Source organism: Chelmon rostratus, chromosome 9, assembly GCF_017976325.1.
Source record: "Chelmon rostratus isolate fCheRos1 chromosome 9, fCheRos1.pri, whole genome shotgun sequence".
NCBI lineage: Eukaryota > Metazoa > Chordata > Actinopteri > Chaetodontiformes > Chaetodontidae > Chelmon > Chelmon rostratus.
The window spans coordinates 19,904,380-19,927,053 of NC_055666.1; the positions used below are offsets into that span (position 1 = coordinate 19,904,380).

At 40.7% G+C, this 22,674-nt stretch overlaps 1 protein-coding gene across 3 annotated transcripts in view; it reads right to left on the bottom strand.

The window, feature by feature from the left end:
* Positions 1–14,680: 14,680 nt before the first annotated feature.
* enox2 (ecto-NOX disulfide-thiol exchanger 2) overlaps positions 14,681–22,674 on the bottom strand; it is a 171,844-nt gene continuing 163,850 nt past the window's right edge. For all 3 annotated transcript variants that reach the window (XM_041943807.1, XM_041943805.1, XM_041943806.1), the window contains 3 exons: positions 21,950–22,055; positions 19,782–19,867; positions 14,681–15,505 (listed from right to left, as the gene is read on the bottom strand). In XM_041943807.1, the coding sequence (XP_041799741.1) occupies positions 15,374–15,505; positions 19,782–19,867; positions 21,950–22,055 (324 nt within the window). In that variant the 3' untranslated portion in view covers positions 14,681–15,373. The remainder of the gene's footprint in view (positions 15,506–19,781; positions 19,868–21,949; positions 22,056–22,674) is intronic.

Here is a 22,674-nt window from a genome sequence, read left to right on the forward strand (position 1 = left end):
CGCCGTAGTAACGGAACAATAACGAGGAAGTGAGGGGCCGACACAGGGGCGGGTCCACGTGGGGCTTACGTCAGATCGCACGCGCTGGGGCTCCGAGAGATGCACTTGAACAGGAGGCAACGCGGCTCCTTCCAGCGACGAAGTGGAGTTTGAATGAAGACGTTACACTGAGATAAACCGTTTTAAAGAGAAACAATTAATTTCAACTCGAGTCGTTACGATAACTAATACATCAGAGTCACGATGCAAACAGCTCTGTCTTTGCAGTGGCGTTCCTGTACTGTGTTTTTTGCTTAGTAAAAAAACAGATTGTAGTAGACTGGGCATCAAGGTTATTATTATTTCCATGGCAACGAGAAAAGGGGTGAATGGTAGCGCATGTGTGAGGTTAGAGTCCATTAAGGTGCAACGTGCTTTTTATTATTATTTATTGTAATCCGCCAAATCACAGACAATCTTGACCTTTGATTGATACATAACTGCTGTATCTTTGTCTGTTGACCTTCAGGTAGATGCTTGTTTGCTCACAGCAAAACAAAATGGCCCTTTCTGGTCAGGTGTGCGTGAGGCAATTTATCTATATTTCATTTGCATATTTTCATTATTTTCTGAATGAACCGATTGGTTCATCGGTAGATAAAACACCAAACGGCCCAAAACCCAGAGACGTTCAATTTATGAATAATGAAAGACGAAGAAATGCAGCTGGCACCATCACATGTGTGGCATTTTTGTTTTAAAATAGGACTTAAAGAGTTAACTGAGCCATATATTTGCCAATTATTTTTTTGCTGACTAATTACTATTAATTGAATATTGTCTTTTTCAGTTGTCGCAGTATTGAGACTAAACAGTATATCACAATAAAGAAATGTACAAGGAGAATAATCATTACCTGCAGCCTAGCAGCCTCAGGGGGTTTCTTTTTTTAATGTCAATGAATCTTTCACAACATGTTACACGAGTATTCGACTGAGGTTGAGGTTGAGTGAACCGTATAATTACATTACATGAAATCACATGGAGGTATGTGTGGCTGACAGTGGGTGTCCTTGTATTAGCATGTCACTTAAATAGAATCCTGCACATTGCACCAATCCATGTGCATGTCTGTCTAAAAGTCACGTTATCTAAATGAATGTTGCGCATATTGTGTCATATTTTAATGAATGTGCCTCTGTGCCCGTACAACTGAGGAACCTCCTTCACTCTTATCATCATCTGCACCCATGTTTACATTTAAGAAAACCCATTTTTAAATACTAATTTAGAGTAGTCCAAATGTTAACATGCAATTCCATATCTCTGTTGGCACAGCTTATGCTCCGTAGGATAAGGACTCATAATTGATAGGTCATAAATAAGTGTCACTGGCTATGAGAGTTTCAACATCTTAACTACTCTTTGTTTACTCTGTTGACAGGAGCTTAAGGAGTTAGACTGAAGAAATATCTGCCAAATAAATTGTGAATTCTCTTTGCAATGATTTGAAGTTGTCCTCATGCAGTTGATACAGACCTTAAGCCCAGCTGGCTATACAAATAACAGCTACACTGAGACCTCCTAATGGGCCAAAACAGTCAAGCAATGGCAATTTATACGCCTCAGCTGTGCACAGCACAACAGCATTCAGCATAAAGCTAATCCAAAACAACAGTACAGCCACAACTTTGCAGCAAGCAAAAATGCACCCAGCTTAGTGCACTGCACACATGTAGAACGCGGCTTGTTTACACAATGAGCAATTTTTCATTATTGGAGAAAGGTTTGTGGAGATATGAGTCTCTGAAATGCTGGAATGTTTCCAGCCATTCACTCACTGCTATGAAAAACTTGTAATTTTTTTTAATGTTTACCTTGTGATTCATGAGCAACAGCAATTATTATACATGTTACGGAGTCAGCACCACAGCAACAATAAAGAAATCCTGAAAAAAGGCAGGCAAAGTGCAGCAGCAATGAAGACACGGCCTTCCATATTGCATCTGGGGTTTGGGTGGATGTTTCTCCCTGAGGCAACGTGGGCGCAATTGCCCAATTAAATAAAAATAAACGCAAAGGCAGTAACACAATTTGGCATTTAAGAAAGATGGATTTGAGCCTGAAGTCTGGTGATGATGAAATTAGGATAAAAGGAGCTGAAACATGTAAATTCTGACCATGCTGTTGTTTTATAGAAGATATCCCATTGCAGAATGGTGGAGTATGTGTGAACATCTGCAAATGTCCTTTAAACTTTGACTAAAATGATATCACATAGAAGAAAGACAGATGAAACTTAAGAAGTGTCAGGAGTAACAGGCCGACATGTCAGTGAGGGAAAATAGTGGTACATTTCTTAGACTGGCCAAAAAAGTTTCAGGAAGTGAAACGGGTCTTCAGTCAACACTGGCCTGATGATGGCACTAGAGGGTTTTGTTGCAAGCGTGCTAAGAGTTACAGGGATGGCTTGTTTATCTCATGAGCGGTTTTGATCATAATTGGGCAAAACAATGCAAAGAGACAGACTCACTTCCATCTTTCTTCGTCTTTAGTGCCAAATTGCTTTCAATTGGATAAGCCTCCTGTCTGAGATGACTGATTCTGCGTTTTTGAAAAGTAAAGAACGGCTTTAAAACACATGAAAATGCTGCTGATTTGCCATGCTGAAATTTTAAAAAAGGACGCCAGGAAATGGGAGAGTTACAGGTCAAAATGACAGAACGGGGAGACAGAACGCTGTCCACCAGGGAGTGGAATGCTAGTCCACCTCTGCAGAGGGTGACCTACATTTACACATGTGCATGCAACAAATTCACAATATTTTCAGCAGCTAATACACTGATTCAAATCAACATTTTCTACTGTTAGCATCACTGTCATTGATAATAACACTTCCTCGGGAGGTGCAACATTCGCTGTGACCAACACAATTAAGTGTCTTGTCAGTGTGGGCATGTTTGCAGTTCAGGAGTACTTCAGTCTGTGCTTAATCAAATCTCTTTGGCCATTATATTTAGCTGAACTATACATGTTAAAGACCTTTAGACAGGCACAAACCTGCTGAGGCTGTATTTCTACTTGTAATGAAATAAAACCAAATTGAATTTCAAAGATGTATTGGTGAGGAAAGCGCTTATCGATATGATAACTCATGCTGCTGGTACAGGCTTTGTTCAAAGAGGTGTGCTCGATCATGAATTTGGACTTTAGGGTTTGATAAGAAAGACACTCCACTAAATAATTACATCCAGCAGTTGCTGCATAGTTGTCAGCTAATAAAAAAGAGAATTTCAACCACTTTTAGACTCTTTTCTTGCAGTATCCGAACGACTTAATACAGCGATGCAATCTCGCTGGCAGCCTTCTCTGCACCGCTGAGAGACAGAAAAAAGCAACACATGAAATAGTGAAGAAAATCATTGACAGGGTCTCACTTTACTGAGCTGGGAAATTTGCTGAAGTTCTGCAATCGATGCTCTGAATCTGGACTTTGCTATCAGCCTCCTGGGACTTCTATGATAGCTGCTGAGCGTAGTTGAGTCTGGAGCACAGCACAATCACACAACTTTTTCTTTTCTCCCAGCATTACATGATTTAGGCTGCAAATAGTGGAGAGTGGAGAGCTATACTAATAAATGTTACAGGTGATCAATTACAGTGTGCATGATTGTCAACTTTAGAAAGATAAGGAAGTGAAAAGGTTAAGAACAGATGAGCTGATAAATAAGTTCAGAAATAACCTTTTTTTAGATAAGGGTTGGAATGGAGTGTATGTCGAGGAGGTGAATAGTGCACGTGGTACATGTTTGAAATTAAACTCATCGCTGAATGTCTAGAATTATCCTGTAATGTGTGTGATAGGACACAGAGTTAGAGCTAAAAAGCTTCGGATATCAAAGGGGTTGCAAAAAGCGTGTGAGAAAATTATTATTTAGAGATTTAATGGAATATAGAACTAAGAGCACTGAAAGGAAATACAAGGCAGAAAAATAGTGAAAATGAGACAAGCTATGAACGAATATTATACTAAAAAGTTGAGGGAAAATGAAAATAGCATGATGGCTCCATGAAAAATTGAAAATGATGTGATAAAGAATAATTTCCTGCCCACTACTTTTCCCCATTATTTTGTTTGTGGTGCTGAAAAAAAATTGGATGAGTTTGGCCCAATCTTGTGAAGTCTATTGAAGCACATGATGTACAGTATTTATGTGGGACTGGACGGAGTAAAATACTGCAGACAAAATGTCTTGAACATGTAAGTGAACACGAGATTCTACAAGCTTATTCAGAAGAAAAGCAAAGGCTGACTGTGATGGGATATGAGACTATTAACTGCATTATTAAACCTGTTAGCTACATTTGGAAGTTATCATTTCAAATTGGTATTTTTCCAGATATGACATGAAATGAAAATAGCGAGGGTCACCATGCTTTATGAAAATGGACATAAACAAGAGTGTGTTAATTAATTATATTTAAGAACAAACTGTAAAGTGAATCAGTACAGGCGATGGCATTAGAGGCACAGTTCACAAATGGTTAAGTAATTGTGTGGAAAGCAGACAACAATGTGTAGCTCTTTGGCGTTAAATCTTTATGTAATTAAAGTTAAACGTGGAGTCCCACAAAGGTCAGTATTGGGTCCAAAACCTTCCATTTTATGTATTAATATTTGTCAAGTATCAAAAATATTGGAGCTGCTTTTGTTTGCAGACAATACAAATAGTTTTTTTTCTGTAGATGATTTAAAAAATGCTTTAGATAATAATGAAAGTGAAATGTGTAAGCTTAAGATGTGGTTTGAGTTTGCAAAGAAATTAACATTAAATTTGAGTAAATCTAAATCCATAATAGAGTTAAAATTGATCAATCAAATCAAATTTCAGGTGTAATTATAGACTACGTGTCCTCTTAGAAACCTCACATAGTTCATATTTATTGTACCTCCCACTTATTTCACAACATATATATATAACTAATATAAAGTCACTATATATAATACAGAACAGAGCAATATGAATGATCAGTAAGGAGGATTTAAAGGAACATACCAACACACTGTTTATCAAGTCATGGGTAATAAAAAGTGACAAATTTAGTTCAATTCAAAAACTAATTAGATTGTTTCTGCTAAAACCATATCAAGGAAATTTGATTTTAAAACTCAGTATGCATGTACAACATTACAACAGATGTGTATTTCAGTGAGTGGAGTCAAACTGTTGAATTCACTGGGCAATCACTAAAAATGCTGCTCAACTATAGCTCAGTTTTTTATTAAAAATAATAACATGAAGAATACTGAACGAATAATATTTCTGTTTAGTATTTTGTAACTGATTGTGTACGTGTGTGTTCTAATGTGTGCAGTGAGGCACACTGGCATAACATGTGTGGCAGACCATTCATGCTGTACAGTGAGGGCAGGTAATATAATCCTTTTTCTTTTGCTGTTTTTTGGTCATGGAATGTGTATTATGTTGTTTCAGACTGACAGTTGAAAGACTGCAGCTTATAGGTTGTGTAAAAGTTTGTGTTGAAAAACGAAATAATGCAATAATGAAATGGAATCTGAGAGGGGCTGGTGTGTCACTGACAGACATGTTCTGAGAAAGGTTTATGTGCACACAGTATATTTTTAGGAGTGGATCGAAGGCGGGAATGACTCCTCATTCTTCAGCTCCACACCTGAAATTTACACAGTGCAGACTTGAGTTTTTGACATGGTCTTTTCACAGCTGCATTTGGAATTTTTCGCCGTTCACCTTTGCTTAGTCCACACATAACATCTTCATATGGTCCCTCACCATGCTGTGAACCTTGCTGTAGGGAAGACATTTCCACTATTTATTGCCTATTCAGGCTACTGTCCGAGATAAATTGGTTTCTCTGCCTCTTCTATGACAGTGATTGTTGAATATGGGTGCAAAATGTTGAGCCTAGAAAAAGGACCCTGCTCTGATTCTAACAGACAAAAAAACCCTCTGATGTTTTAGATGGCTGGCTGGGAAAATTTCTTCTATTAAACTCTAGTGTAGCTGCACTGAAAATATGTCGACATGACATTACGCTGGCTACCAGATATCCAAATGAGTAAGAAAAACACATCACCAAACAGTTAAATATATGCAAGGTACACTGCCAATAGCTGTTTGCTAGCTGTATTTAATAGGAAAGCTCACTGTTCTTTGCAAATTCATTCTCCCTTGATGACACCTTAAATGTTCCAGCTGATAAATGTGGAGCACAGCTTGTTTGTTTCTTTGTGGAGAGTTGTCAGATTCTATTAATATTCATAAATCAGTCAGTAGCATTGCACATTCTAATTACTTGGCATTTATTAGAATGCAGGTTTCTTGTTATTTACATAATGCAACTGAAGAAAGTGGTGGACATGTTGCAGGCTTTGGGTGCGCAAGGAAATTGGACTAAAACTAACATGGAGATAGTTGCATTAACCATGCAATGTGCAACTCCACATTTGTAATCAATGCATTGGGACGGACTTATAAAAGCTGACTGAGGCACCTGGGTGAAAGTTCAAAACAGGCTTGTTCTGCATTAGCAAGTATGTGCCATCCAAACAGACAACTATGCTTTCCCATGACTCAGGGCTCTTTTTCTCAGAATTAATCGTCTTTTTTGGTGCTGTTGTGTGTAGTTTAGTTTCAAGATTTTCCCTCCTGTCTTTGTTTTTTCTGCAGATATAAACTGCAGCTGAGTGTCATGTATTTTCTATGTGTACCATGTCAGAAACAACCCTGTCTCATGAACACACCTTTGAGGAAATTGTCATTGCTGTCACTTCGCTGGACAATGATATCTGTTACCAGACAGGCTCTGCAGCTAAAAAGGCAAACCGAGGGACACAATTAAGTACAGTGACACAGACTTATAATTATTGATTACAACCCTGATTTCAAAAATGCTGTGTAAAACATAACATACAACAGTTTTAAGTGTTCCTGAGCCCATGTAGTAACATCTTTTATCCAATCATGTGTTCACAAAGTGGTGAACCTCACTCCATCCTTGCTTGTGAACGACTGAGCCTTTCCAGGATGCTCCTTTCATACCCAATCATGATACGATCACCTGTTACCAATCAACCTGTTTACCTGTGGAATGATCCAAACAGGTGTTTTTGGAACATTTCACAGCTTTCTCAGTCTTTAGTTGCTCCTGTCCCAACTTGTTTAAAACCTGTTGTTGCATCAAATTCAGAATAAGCAGATATTTACAAAAAAGTCAAAAGCAGCAAATTATCAAGTTCTGGTTTAGCGAAGCATCCCAACATTGGAATTGGGGTTGCATTCTACCGATTATTTTCTGAAAATTTTGTGAAATTGAAAAAAAATTATTGTTTTGCCTATAAAATGTCAGAAAATAGTTAAAAAGCTTATTTTGTCCATCCAACAGTCCGGCGCCCAAAGACATTCATGGTACAGAAGACAAAAAACCCAAAAACATCATATATTCACATTTGAGAAACAAGGGACAGTGATCTTTCTTTCTATTTTTTTCACTCCTCTAAAACAGTGAACGAAATATCTTTGGATTGTGGACAAAGCAAGATAGTTGAATCAGACTCAGAATACTTAATGATCCCAGAGGGGAAACTGGGTCAGTTTCTGTTGCCCCCAACAGTTATAATAATAGAGAAGGAAATAAGAATGTCTTCAACAATGTAAAAATATGTAAAAATATGTACATTATACAACAATATAAATAAACCAATAAAACCAATAGTAAATAATATGAAATATGTAAATGTGAATATGTAAACTATGTGTAACATGCAACAATAAATAGTGGCCATTTATATAGAAATATATCTGTTGTCAAACATTCTACATCAAATAATAATAACAATAATAATAATGATGACGATGATAATAGTAGTACGAGTAGAATAACGCGGTATAAACTTATGCAGAATAAATAACATACACTGGGTTATTGCACAGCCCTGGTGTATTATTGCATATGTTGATGACATTATTATAATTGTGAGGTCGTACAGTAATGCCACTGAGGGGGGTGAAACAGTAAGTCCAGGAGGCCAGTCTACTGACTCAGGATGACTGACACTCAGAGGGAGGAGTTAAAAAGTTTGATGGCCGCAGGCAGAAATGACTTCCTGTGGCGTTCTATAGTGCATCTCGAGGGGGTGAGCCTCGCACTGGATGAACTCCTCTGCTCGTCCTACAAGTCATGGAATGGGTGGGAAACATTGTCCAGAATGACACTTAACTTGGGCAGCATCCTCCTCTCTGGCACTGCCCCCCTGAAAACTATTCTTGAGGATGACATCTTGGGTTTTGGGAAACACTGATCAACATTTTTCACCATTTTCTGACATTTTAAAGACCAAACAACTAATAGATTATTCAAGAATATAATTAGTTAGGTTAGTTGCAGCCCTTATTGATTGCTTCAGCACTCCTTCCAATGAGCAGGTTTGAACTTAAGTTTTTACGTCATAGTCAAACCTAATCTGAGCCTCTTGTTTAAGATGCGGCTGCTTCTTTGGAGGAACTACAAAAACTCTGACGGTAACTTGGGGAACAGAGCTCACAAGTTGACAATCAATCAGGTTTAATAGGGGGTCAGTCATGCATTGAGTGAACGCTCAGGGGCTGTCACTGTTGATTTTGCTAGAATGTATCCCTGGGATCTTGATCAAGCTGTGCAGCAAGGAATCAAAAGACATTAACTGAAGACTGATGCAGTTTTAATGACACTGACATATTCAACTCTGTGGTTCATCCAGGGTAACTGCAGTTAGAAAGCATCCTCATATTTTATGGGAACTATATTATGTATATTTTCATTAATTAAGGATTTTTCACAGTTATTATGCATGGTGATTAACATGGGCAGTCACCACTGTTATATGATGGTTGGAAGGAGATTTATGGGCAAAGGGTTATAGAAATGCCCATCAGACCACAGAATAATCCAGATTGCATCAAAAGACAATTTAAAGCTGAATGTTGATTTACTTTGCTGGTTATGACATGTTAAAGTTACGTCAATTGTTTTTCACCTCGAGACGTCAGAAGAAATCAGAAACAACCAATGGGCACACCGAAGGCCGAAAATGAATGTTAAGATAGTAATGTATCTTCAACATGAAGAAGATTACAGGATATGCCTGGTGTTGAAGTGCTTTAATTCATGACAACACTGAGTGAGGAAGCCTAATGGACAAAAATAAAAACTTCCCTTCAAGTGTAGCATGCTAGCACAGGCAAAGGTATTTAGTCATAAACCAAAGTATTAGACAAAACTAAAGTTTGTCTTAAATTGCTAAATTAAAAGTCATGGGATCACCGAATTATTAGAATTCATCCTGTGAGGGACACAAGTTTAAACATAATTTCCCATTACTAACTTCAACATCTAACATAAGTGCTAGATTAAAAGTTCACCAGAGTCATTAAACTACATTGAATGTTAGCCTTAAAGATCTGTTTTACCACATCTGAAGCCATTTGGTGAAAAAAAAAAGAAAAGAAAAAGTACGGCCTCTGACATTTTTGAAAACATGAGCATAGCGCTAATGTAGCAGCATGTTAGCGTCACAACCATTCAGAAAATGTCACTGTGAACACCTGACCTCACATGAAGGCACAAGCATTATCACCCTATAAATCTGCCACAGCAAACAGTTACAGCAAATAACTTCCAACTCACACGTCCAGCAGACCCCATCAATCCAGGCTTGACTGTTATCTTGGGAGCTAATTTGGCTAACTCGACTAGCATAATGTGGCCAGCTAGAGGGCGCCTCTTTTAAATGAGGTAGGTCACCATGGTAACCGACACTGCGCTGCTTGTATCAGACATAAATGCGCAAACATATTTATTAGTAAACCTCTCGAAAACTAGCCCAATAGTTCTAATAACATGGAGACATGGATAATAGTTCAATGTTTACTACAAAGTGAGTATTGATTAAGAGCAAATAGATATAATTTTGTGTATGTCGGTTATCAATATGCCAGAGACGCCGTTTCCTGGACAACGACTCTTCCACTGTGTCTTCTAACAAGCAGTAGGGTGGAGGATTATTGCTGCTGTATTTATAAAATAACACACTTAAACTGCTCTGTAAAAATACTTTGTTGCTTGAGTAAAAGTAATCATCAGGAAAATATAAGATACTCAGAGTAATTTGCAAACTATGAAGTCCCTGTGACTGTCAAAGTATTATATATAATATAGCAATATTTCCATTTGAAATGTAAAAGAACAGTGACATGAAAAGAAAAGACTTAAGTACCTCATATTTGTAGTTAAGTACAGCAATTGAGTAAATATACTGGTTTATAATTGTAAAAATACATGGCATAGCATAATTTCCTGACCCAGTGAGATGACAGTTCACTAAATGCATCCATTTCTACACATCATACAGTAAGACCTTTTGACGATGTTTATACAGGTTAACTTGCAGTCAGTAAATATAGAAGTGATTTATGAGGAATATTTGAGGGAATTTGTTTAGACTAGAGTCAAGTTTGATTGGCCAGAAGGAGTGCAGCAGCTAAACACAATAACATGGCTGTAATGCAGGTGAACTTGTGTGAGATAAAGCTCAACCATTGCTCTTCCCTTTACATATATATATATATATATATGCATATTCCCCATATTGTTAACTCAGACAGCTGATTGTCATTGTTTACTTCAAGCAATCTGATTTCACCACAACCTCTGACGACCTATCATCTTGTTACTGTTTAAACTTTTCATTTCAGTGCTGCTTTGATGCACCTCACCTGTTTCTCCTCCATCTCCATTGTTCATCAGTTCCAGCCCCTCTGTGTGACTCAGAGTCCAGGACCGGTCCTCAAGGCTCATCCAAAAATTCTGGTCCCAGTCTCAACCATCTATCCTGAGGTGAAGGTGTAACTCTGGGAAAAGGTTTCATCTGATAGCAAGTCATCACCAGATCTATTTCTATTCAGGCCTCATGTAGATAAACATTTTAGACTCTTTCTACCTTTTTATTTATATTGTCCACTCCTATTACCTCCTGTATGTACTTCATGGACACAAACCTGGTTTTGTAAGCGTGAATGTGCCGTCCCTTTGGGCTCAGGCACACAGTACTCCCTCTCAACCTCCTATGGAGCCTGGCCTCCCTGTAGGCCTTCAGGTGTTTGCAGTTTGCTGCCAATCATTATAAATACTTAAAATACTTTGAGAACATGTTAAAGAGCTGGTGGCAACCAAACCACCTCACATGTCTAAAAATAAACTTTTCTCAAATAACTTTCCACTGTGAAGATAATTGCTGTCAGTGCAAAGCAATTCTTCTTTGGTAAAGGTCACTCGATTCATAACAGCGTGAAGAGTGGCCATCGCTCATTAGGAGAGAGTTTCACTATCCCATCTAACCTGGCATGAGCCTCACTGTGCTGGCATTTAAGATCAAACACAGTGATCAGGCCCACTGGTTTTCACCAGCTAATGGGCCAAAAATACCAGTTCAGGACCAAACAGCAGGAGCATCTTTGGCCAAGACATTTTCTTACCAGTGAACAGCCTTAAACGACAAGGATTTCGAGGGAGCCAATGAATACATTTCCCGAGGTACAGAGAGAGACTGCTAATCCGTCCTCTAATGATTCCCCTCCATCCCCTTCCTCTCACCTGTCGGGTCTGGGCATTTGATGTGGCAGAGCCTGCTAAGTGGGTGCAAATACCTTATGGGCATACACTGCTGTGCTTTCCTACGTTGTATGAAGATGTATGCATGGGGGAGAGAAGGAAGGAGACAGAGATTGGGTGGAAACATGGAGATGCATTATGTGTCATACTCCCGTGAAACCCGCATCTCAATATCCTGTGCCCAGACACCCAAGAGAGCAGTGTAAAGCAATTATTCCAACACTTGCCATTCATTCAGGCTAAAAGTGCATGCAATTCTCCGTGCATACCGAAACACAGTAAACAAAAAACATTGTACAAAGCATGATTTGCTACCTGCCAAACTAATAATCCTCAAAAAAAAATAGAAATCTCTTTAGTTCTAGTTTTAATATTCCATAGTTTGGTTTCTAAGATGTCATTCCAAGTGCCTGCAGGCAAGTGTTTCTGGAGCTGTGCTGCATGTCTGTGCTGCAGCACTGGCAGCCTGGAAATGGAGTACATTTTAGGAGCTTTTATGCATACATAAATTAATGAGGACCATGGAGCTTTTCTTAAGAAAGAAACCCACATGAACATGTCCCCCAGCGTTGTGGCCAGACACGGCTGTCAGTGCACAACCCCCCTGGTGCTGGCCCACTGGCTGCAAACAATGTAGTGCAATGTGTAGCTGCAGTAGCGCTCAATAGGAGGAGCTGTTGACTCACCGCCTTGTGTCAATGAGCTTTTTGAGCTAGTTAAGATCTGGATATGTGGTGATATATCTGGTGACAAAACAGCAGTCCAGTGCTCTGTGAGATGCCGGTCTGTCAGTGTCCAAACTCTCGCAAACCTGTTTGTCAAAGACCAACGAGGACACACCTAGAAGTGACGCCACTCTTGTTTTTTAAATCCACTTTCTGGGGTGATTATCTTATTTAGGACCACATGCGTTGCATACTCAGCCAGCATCCTCTTACCTGCTCACTCAAGGGAGGCCATAATCATAATTAAGTAGATGGGGATGCCTTCAGGAAGCAACATGAGAGGAAAAGGTAATTAAGGGTATCTCAAGCATCATGATATCACCCAAAAGAACCTGCTTATCTCCTCACGTCCAATTATATCTTAAACGTGATGTGAGTGTGTGTAAATGGATTTGGGAACTCATTTTAAGAAATCCTTCTAGAATGACACTAATGCCCCTCAATTTTAAATTCAGGCTCAGTATTTGCGAAAGCTTAACATCAGCAGACGCCCAAGGACATCTTCAAACATCTCTCCCAGAGACATCATAGGTGGGAGTCATCCTGCGGCATCGTCACTGCTGGTGAGGTAAATCACACCCTTGAATAGCTTCGGCTTGCGTACACCTTGAATTGAATTAATGAGGAGGCTCCTCGCTGTGTCACAGCAATGAGGAGACAACAGTGAATGGAGAGCGACATTCACAAGGGACTGCTGCTGGATTTAATTAGTCTGTGTTTACCTCCTTGTGTGATGCCTGAGAACTCGATGCAAAATCACAAGCATATTTGTGCGTGCACGCTCACTCACACAAACAGCTGTAAAAGAGATAAATTGTGAGTATCTCCAGTAAATTAGAGCGTAGGAATGGCAACTCAGTTGGGAGGAAACGCTAGACAGAAAGCAGCTTCTGAAAAGAAAAGACTGCACCACGTTAGTGTTTTGTTTATGTTGGGAGAGCAAGAGAGAACGAGTGAGAGAGGAGAGGTTTGGTGTGAGGTGTGCTACAGTTTGTCATCAGGGATCTTCTGCAGAGATCAAGTCTTATAATGTGGAGAGGAAGTGTAGTGATGCACGACTCTGCACAGGCAACATCTCTCATGATCCCAAATGTGCCATCAGGCTGGCAGATTCTGAAAAGAAGGGATGTGCAGTTCCTCATCTATCAGTAACATCGTCATCATCATAAGAACTAACTAGAAAATGCCTGATAAGGCGAGAGAGGAAGGCCTGAGCTTCGCTCTTAGACATTGCTATGACTACATATAAAAAAATCATGCACTACATTACAGAACCAGCACTCACTCTCCTCCTAATCACGCTTGACAGAAGCTTGAATAAGTGGGTTGGAGGTTGCATACTGTATTTAACATGCAAACAACTCCACTCCTACGACAGACAGTTTATGTTTCATCCATGAAACCCTCTTGTCTTTCAAACCAGTTCTGTTAATAATGGATACATGGACGAGGTAGGAAAGCCTTGTAGGAGCTCGTAGGCAAAACACACTCATTCCACATTATTAATTCAGGTACAAGGACTAGTATGCTGACAAGAGCATGAACGCTAATTTTTCAAATGCAATGCCCGTAGGAGATGGAGGAGGCCGATGAGAGCAAATCATGTGTAATAATAAACCTTTGTTTCTCAGAGCAGCGGGGGAAGAGAGCATGCCACCAAATAGCCCAGTGGAGGAGCATTAAGAACGCTTGACTGGGCTTTTGGGAGAAAACTTCAGTCCTGGCGGCGAGAGCTCTCTATCTGGCGAAGATGGAGAAGAAAACTCCCCTCTGTGGAGTGTTGTATAACCACTTAATATATGGATCCAGGCAAGTAGCACACAAACACACACACAAATATTTTGCGTATGCACCACGGCAGCAACAGCACACACCAACTGCCTCACCAATTAAACATCATTAACATGATCCCCCAGGTGTGTTTCCAAGTTAAGTGTGATGCTGCCGTGCTATGTCTTTAGCCAGGCTGAGAGCCAGGTTTAATTGGCCTTTGAAAGACATACAAAGACACAAATACCCTTTTGTAAGCTTCTAAAACCAGTACAGCTACTGTAAGAACAGAAAAGGGAGACATCAGAAGAAATAATGCCCTTCAAGTCAGTACGGGCACAAACTTAGACGGAGACAACTTGTCTTGTGCAGGTGTGTCTGCGTGTCTCTCAGGACTGGTTGGTTTAAAAATATTTGTACAACTGCACCAGAATCACACACACAGTCATTTCACAGCGAGCCTCTCCGAGCATCAGATATAAAAAGAAAAAAATGAACCCGTTTTTATATACTGAAAACGTCTTTTTATACTCAAAAATATCATCCAAGCATTTACAGTGTATTACAACAAATGATTCTATGCAACTGTTAACAGCCTTTACAGAAAATGAAGAAATATATCCATTTTGATCTATGTTACAAACCGGGAACAGCAAAAAGAGAAGAGAGGGAGGCCGAAGGGTTTGGAGGTGTGGAGTGTTCAGTTAGACCCTGATAATCCTCCTTGGTTAGCCCTGTAGTCCTGGCCCACACCGACACCACACAGAGCCAACTGCAGGCTCTGAAAGTACAATGCCCTGCCCATGTGGGCAATAACTACATAATAATCCAGTGACTGCAGGAATCGGTGCTCTTCTGTGACTCCCAGAGAGTCATTATGTCTAAAAATATTTTGCAGACACTGAGAAACTGAGAGTAGAAGCTCATGAAGACTCTGTCACTGTCATTTGGAGTCAACATTCCTGTAGCCATGGAAAATGTGTTTTTTCACGTCTCTGCCGCCTTCACAGAGTCCCTGAAATGTTCATGTAACATTCCGTCCTGATCTGACATCTGTCCTCTTTGTCCTCTTTGTCCTTGCACAGTCAGGTACAGTCCAGTCTTTGATACTTGTGGGCTTTATACTGCGTTGTTCACATCTTTACAGTGTCCCTGTGTTGCCTCGTCCGCCTGTCGTCTCTTTCATGTCCCAGCGTCTTCGCCAGCAGAGTCTATGTGCTCTTGATGCCCTGGAAGCCGCAGAAGTTCCAGCGTTTCTCCAGACTGGCTCCGACGCCAGTCAGCTCCTGTCTGAAGGTGCAGGGCAGCCGAGAAAGAAGAGCCTCCACCTCACCGGGGTTGATCTGCAGATACACACATATCAGACCAGGATTAGATAAAGAACAAAGGGAAGACGGCACACAGTCATACACCAGTGATTTGTTGCTCGCCGCTGACACAGTGTTTCATTCAGTCTTATTTATCCTTTATATTTCATCCAACTGCTGAGTAATCTTGACGGCATTAGTGATGTCATACAAGATCACAGTTCGTACTTAACAAAATGGGTCACTCATATGGGGTTCCACAAGGCTCTAGCTTGGGTCCCTTATAATTCTCTTTCATACCCCCACCATTGGGACATATTATCTACAGACACAAAGCGGACCTTCACTGTAATGAGAATGACAGCTCTATGACAAAGTAGAGCCTGATTTCATAAATATGTGCTGCATTATGTCATCTCCCTCCAAGATGACTGACATTTTACCGGTTGAACGATTACAAGTCAAATATCTCTGCAACTCCTCTTCACGGCCGCAGCACTCGCACTGTCAATTATTTAATGTCCAGTTTGGATAGCCGATCAACAAATGTGGACCCTGAAGGCCATAATGTTCAAGTTTTTTTTCCACAGCTGTCATATCCTGCTTCATGTTCATGCAGCTGAAGTAGTGCAATTGTGTTTTATTCAGCTAGGACGCATTACTAAGTTCAGGTCTTTTAGTTGTTGCCCCAGAGGGAGGATCAGTCATGCTTATATCTCCTCCAGGCTTGATTATAACAACGTGCTCTGAAATATCAGCTACTACAGCTAATGAAGAGCCTTGCCACTGGACTTCTTCACGCTCCAAGAGAAGGAACCACATTACCCGAGCCCTCCTATCAGTCACTGGCTGCCTGTCAATTCATTTTTAAGATTTTAATGATTTGAAGCTTTGCATGGTCAGACCCCTGCCTATATGTATGAATTTGTTTTAACCCTGTATGAGCCTAAACGCAGTGTGACATACTCTGGAGAGCCCTTTTAGTGATCCCAATATCTTACCTGCTCACTGAGGGGTGTCTTTGCTGTCTGCGGCCCATAATCTCAAATATTGTTCTGTGATATTTATTTTTAAGTGATAAAGTGATTTTCTTACCCCTGGCCTGTGTGTATTTTTGGCTTTTAAGCATGTCTTTTATACAGATTGCAATCAGAGAGGACAGTGTGTATCACATTAAAGCTTTGAGTCTTGAATCTTCAAAGCCAATATCCTTTCTTACAGCAAATCCCCACTTAAAACTAATTGTTATCTCCAGGACCTCTCAAATCATAACAGTTTTTAACTATATTCTCATTAACTCATTATCATTTCCATTACTTTTGAGGAATTGTTACAGTAATTTGTTTTCATTCTTTAAAGTGCTTTTAAATGTTAATATTATACGACTGAAGATGAATCTGTCAGTTCTATTGTGGATGAGAAGTGAGGACGGCTGAATGGAGTGGCAGTGCAAACAGTCGTGGCATTTAACTCTAACTTATCACTTCTCCTGTTTTATTATTACCTCTGTGATCGAGACCAGCCCAATGTTAAGGAGGTAATAATATGAAAATGTGAAGCATTCCAACTTCAGAAATGTGTGCGTGTTAAGATGGTTCATACAATTTAATTGCAAAGCCACAAACATGATTTTGGTTTGCTGCCTTCAAGTGCATGGGGATTTTCTTCAGTAATGTATGAAGAGAGTGACATCTGCACACTCCAAACAACAACATTTGATCCCAGTTGGATCATCGTTCATCACTGAAATAATTTTTATAACATTTTAACCATAAGATCTGACTGTGATGAAAAGTTGAAATTAATGTGTGGTTTGCAATCATTGTGCAGGCATTACTCATTTCATTGATTTCCAAAAGCCTTGCATCTCAAGCTCCTTGTTAATTTCCAAATAAACACACCCTTTGCAGATAATATTTAGGGCATGTTGCTGTGAAAAATGCTTCGTCATTATTTTTGCTGCTGAAATAAGGCACTTTTAACCAGCTCTTGCCAAACAATGAGTTAACTTTAGACTCATGCAAACTTTATTCTTTTACACAGTCCTCACCTCCTCTGTACTCCACTCACTACCCTCACACCTCCACTGCAAACACAGAATCACAGTGTAAGTGAATTTATAACGAGAGTGTGACGACATAGCAGCCACTGTGTAATCTGGCTCACCCCACTCGGGTGGGCTGGGGATCATTAGTCAATTGAAATCCTGAGGTGACGCTGTCAAAATCTCCTGTACGAGCTGCTGCAGTTGAGCCACAATGTCTTGCCTTAACAAGTATTGTTCGAGCCCTGTGCTGATGTCAGGATGCATTAAGGTCTATCATGGAGATACGACTGGTGTGTCATTACAGACAATGGAGCTGTGTGTGGAGCCTCTAGATAAGCAGGGGGGATTGGGCTTGTTGTTGGGGAGTCTAGCCAGTGATATCGACAAAACTCTGTGGGCTTCTTCATGTGTGTGGCGGAGAGTCAGTGTGTGAACGACACACAGCTCAGGCGAATTCATACGCACACAGACAGACAAGCGTGGGCGTACGCTCACATAAACACACACACACACACACTGACACACACTAGACAAAAAAACCCAAAAGGCATAAGAGAAGCCAGTCACACTCTATTCTTTGCATGTGTAAGAATGAGTCAGGGTGGTGATGAACATGTTCAAAGAGTTGCTACAGAGAACAGTCATTTCTTGGGGCGACTTTGTGGACGTAGTGGCGAAGTTTTTGCAGATGGCAATTTCATTCTTCCAAAAAATGAGTATGTTTAAGTAGCCTGAAATCTGACGGTCTCAGTCTAACGTGTCTTCTGTTTGGTCAGCGGCTGCGACTCCAAAGGGAGTGGTGACAACGGCTGTTCTCTCTGAAGGTCTCCTCTGGGCGGAGAGCAGGACTGGCCATTAATCTTAGTGCTACCTTTTGGAGGTGACATTGAAAGTTGGCATTTTGAAAGCCTCGTGTGAGCGGCAGTGAAGAGCAATAACGAGTCTAAAATGCCGCCACGGAAAGACGGGGATGAAATAGCTGTGCTTTGCCAGACAGAGTGAAAACTAAGGGTGTCTGAGGATTGAGGGTGGTGTTTGGCTTCAAGTGTCAGAATGAAGGATCTAGTTTTAATATGTTGCGGCATCAAGGGAAATCACACAACTAGCCAGATATGGCTGGAATGTAGCTGTGAAATTTCAGATTGGGAAAGTGAGAGAAGCTCCCTCCAAAACAGTTTTTGAAGTATTTTGCGTTCTGCTTCCAACCAAACGTCCATTTAGAGACGTTGAATTAATTCTGATGCTGTTTATGTGTGTGCTTTTATGTGACTGACTGTTTTTGTTGTGTGTCTTTTTCTCTGTGAATGGGTTTTCTGCTACACTCAGGTCTAGGGATGGGGTTCGATAGCATTATGTCCAATTAAAATTCATTATTGAACCCAATTATTAGAAATTAGACATTTTCTTTGCTGTTTATAAGCAGCCTAATAAATGTTCAATCAATAGCTGTAGCCGACTGTACTTTAAGAGCCGCTGACTCCAATTACTGACGGGTCCTGGTTCACTATTAGTTTCTCAGATTAAAAAGTTAATATAATGTGAATCAAAGTTCAACTGGGAGATTTAATTTGCCACAAGGTGATCAGAAGTGATCAAACAGCTGCAGAGAGCACATTAACGAAAGAACAAACAAACCTTTCCTTTACGCCATTTAAACAGAATTTAATGCTAATCATCTCCAGATGCTCTAATCTATCAACAGTGATGTCTGTCATGTTAAACAGTGGCGGATAAAAAAAGCTTCTACCCATGTTTTCCTTTGGTCCTTGCTAATAAAAAGAATATTTTGAGATAAAAGGTTTGATAAGAGATTAGTTAGCATTGGATCTTAACAAAACGAGAGATCTTAATCTCAGTCAGATTACAAAAAAAAAGAAGAAAAAACATCACAGAACCTAAATCTAGCTCCTGGCTGTTTAAAGGGATACTTTGACATTTTGTCAGAGAGTTGGCTGAGAATATCAACACCACTTTCCAAAATGTCAATCTATTCCTTGCAAATGCTTCGGCTTCACCTCAAGACTTTCTCCTAAAGCATCAGTTTCTATTGGAAGGGCTGTTAAAGCATTAAGGAGCACTGCTGGCATTGAGGGGCTGTGTCTCAACTACACAGCAAGACCCTGGCATACAACAAGCCCATATGTCAGCCCTGTAGGGGGGCTCGACACTGTGTCTCTATGGGTGCATGTAATCTGAAGTGATACTGAAGCCCGGCTATGCTAATCTGCTCCACAGTGGAAGTTTTGAGTTGTGCGTGCCTGTTACCTTGGTGTCCAAACGCTGCAGGTAGGAACAGATGTACTCGATGCTGGCTCCAAACGGGTGGACGTGCAGGAACGTCGAAATGATCCCTAAGGTAGAAAAAAACAGGTCATATTAACGCAGAGACATGTTGCAATACCTCCAGTTTCTGTCACCTGTCAAACATTGACAACCTGCCAGAGGATGCACTCCTCCTCCTCTCCTCTGGCTGAGTGTAACACAAGCTTCAAGTGACTTCTCCCAAAGTCCCAGTACTGTTAAGAGCCTCTTGTATATTGTGGCTCCAGATTAGAGGGAGTGTTTAATGACAGCTTTGATGCCGTTGTCTCTCATCAAAGCCATATTCTCCCCCAGCTCAAACAAACCATCTGCTATCAGCTCACAGATAGGGCCAGGAGAGAGATAATCCTCCGCCTTACCTGCTTACTAACCACCAGCAGCTCGCCGAGGGACCAGCAGTTGAAACAAACACATACGGCGTTAAAGTCATGAAGCTTTCCACCGGCTCGCACACGAGAGCAACAGCGTCGCAATCGCTTGAGATTTTTGTGAGGAAATTACTGCTCTGAGGTTTAATTTTTGCCACCTGCAGGACGTCAGTTGATACTTGAACACAGACAATGAGCTGGCCTTGAGCTGCTCCACTGGCGATGAATAAGCGAATGACTGGGGGACTAAAGCACTGCGATACAGCAACACCAAGCAGAATTTCATGTTGGTTCATTTGCATGGAATCGCCCACTGGAGTGGTTCTGCTGTCTGTATCCATTGCCTTAAAGAGCCAATGAACATGCCCTCCAGACGATAGCTGCAACAACATGTACCCTCTCCATGTGTGTGCAGATTGCCAGAATATGCGTGTTGGAGCTCATACTGAGACTCATTATCAACAAATGTTTCTAACGATGGTCATTAAATACTTTAAGCGTTAACAGAAACTCCAACAGTTCCTCTTATTGTACAGCACATTTCCTCCTTTGAGCGTTACATCTCAGGACAAATGCAAACTATGACCATTAGATTTTTCTGAATTTGATGGGAATCCCAAGATTATGCTTTACAGTGTCATGCAAATTTGGAGCTCAACAGCAGCAGATGAGAATACACAGCTAAATGCATCATCTGGAGCAAATCTGTGTCTGACTATTTCTCCATACTCTATGCATTTTTGTTTCATGCTGCATCTGAAAGATGTTTGCTTGAGCTTTTATAGCTGTCGCACATGCAACCAGTTTTCAACAGTGTATGGCCATGGTAGCCGACAGTCGTGTCTGTGGTGTCTAAAACTGAGTTTTGGGCCCCACCATTGTGTGATTTTTGTATTATGTGGGACTAACTACCAACTACATATCAAGTACAACACCTGCAGCCCCAGAAACCAACTCCTCAGCCTCCGCTGGAATACTTCCTGGCCACACTGTGTGACCATGGAAACCACAGCGACGATTTTACTGAGGTTCCCCCAATTATACACCTCTCCACCAGCAAAGAACAGACACACAAATGAATCGCTTTGGCTTCAATGTCTGATTATTTGGTTTGGGACAATAAACAATACTATGACTACAACCTACTCCATTTAGCTGCATAATGAGATTACAGTAGGTGGACAGGAGCTGCCTGTGGTGTACAGACTGGTGGATTCGGAGATACAGTAGCTGGGAGCTGTGGTGGCGGCAGCGCTGTGCTCTGCTACTGTCAATTCAAAACAGAAAACAACACCACTGCAACTGCTCTGTCTGAAAGCACACCCCTGCCTCCCTTAGGCGAGGGAGGCAGGAGAGTGCATCCTGCAGGTGTTTCAGGAAAGCAGAGCAGCTATTTCGACCTGCTATAAACACTTCTGCCTGTAGATACAGCCATCGGATGATCAGCTGTACAAAAAAGCTTGTTAGAAGTGTACTGATGCTTTAAATGAGCTTATCATTTCAGTTTCAATGTAATTTTCAGCTTCATATTGTGTTTTTTTGGCGCATCTTCCCAAACAAACATGCAATTAATCAACACAGAGAAATACAAAGAAAAGAAATGCACAATAACAATACATGTGTGCATAAGTTGCTTATATATAATTCTTACAACTGCCGAGCAGATTATTGGTAGAAACACAACTACGACATTTGTGTCATTTATGTCTAAGTGATGTTGACTGACGGTTTGTGTCAGCGTACCAACGAGCAGAGCTTCCCTCTCGGAGTGGACTGGACTCGGTGGATTCTTCTCTGTATGGCCTTCCTTCTCCTGACTGCAGGACACCACTGTTGATACCGTGGCTTCCTACACACACGCGCGCACACACACACACACACACACACACACACACAGTTACTTTGCTACCAGCCAGTTTGACTGTGGCTGATTTGAAGTAAACAAGCTTAAACTTAAGCTGATGCATGGCACACAATGGAAAAAGACAAACACGAATAAGAATGAACACATCAGAAAGTTTCACCACCAACGTGTTAATACGGAGAGACAATGAGGATGAGGATAATGAGGCGAGGGAGAATTTTCAGCCAGCAGCTATATTTCTGATGGGGGGATGAAATGCTTGTCACACACACCAACACACAAAGCAGAGAGGAGTGTAAGAAGAACAAATAGAGGGAGAGAGGAAGAGACTTGGAAGGCAAATGATCAAGCTGTTTGTTTCAGATCTCTGACAGGTGGCAGAAAAATGGCAGAGGAACAACAGAGGAGTTTTTGTCTGTTTGTTGTCCTACATAGTATTGTGCGTACTATTTCCACTTGTGTGTGTGTGTGTGGGATGCCTGGTGGCCTTTTTCTGCATTTAATCTATCCATAACACCCTGCAAGAGTGTGTCAGCGTGTGGGTGTGCAGACATATGCACATGTGCGGGCCATTTTGACTTTATGACTCCTTTATTTCCTAGCC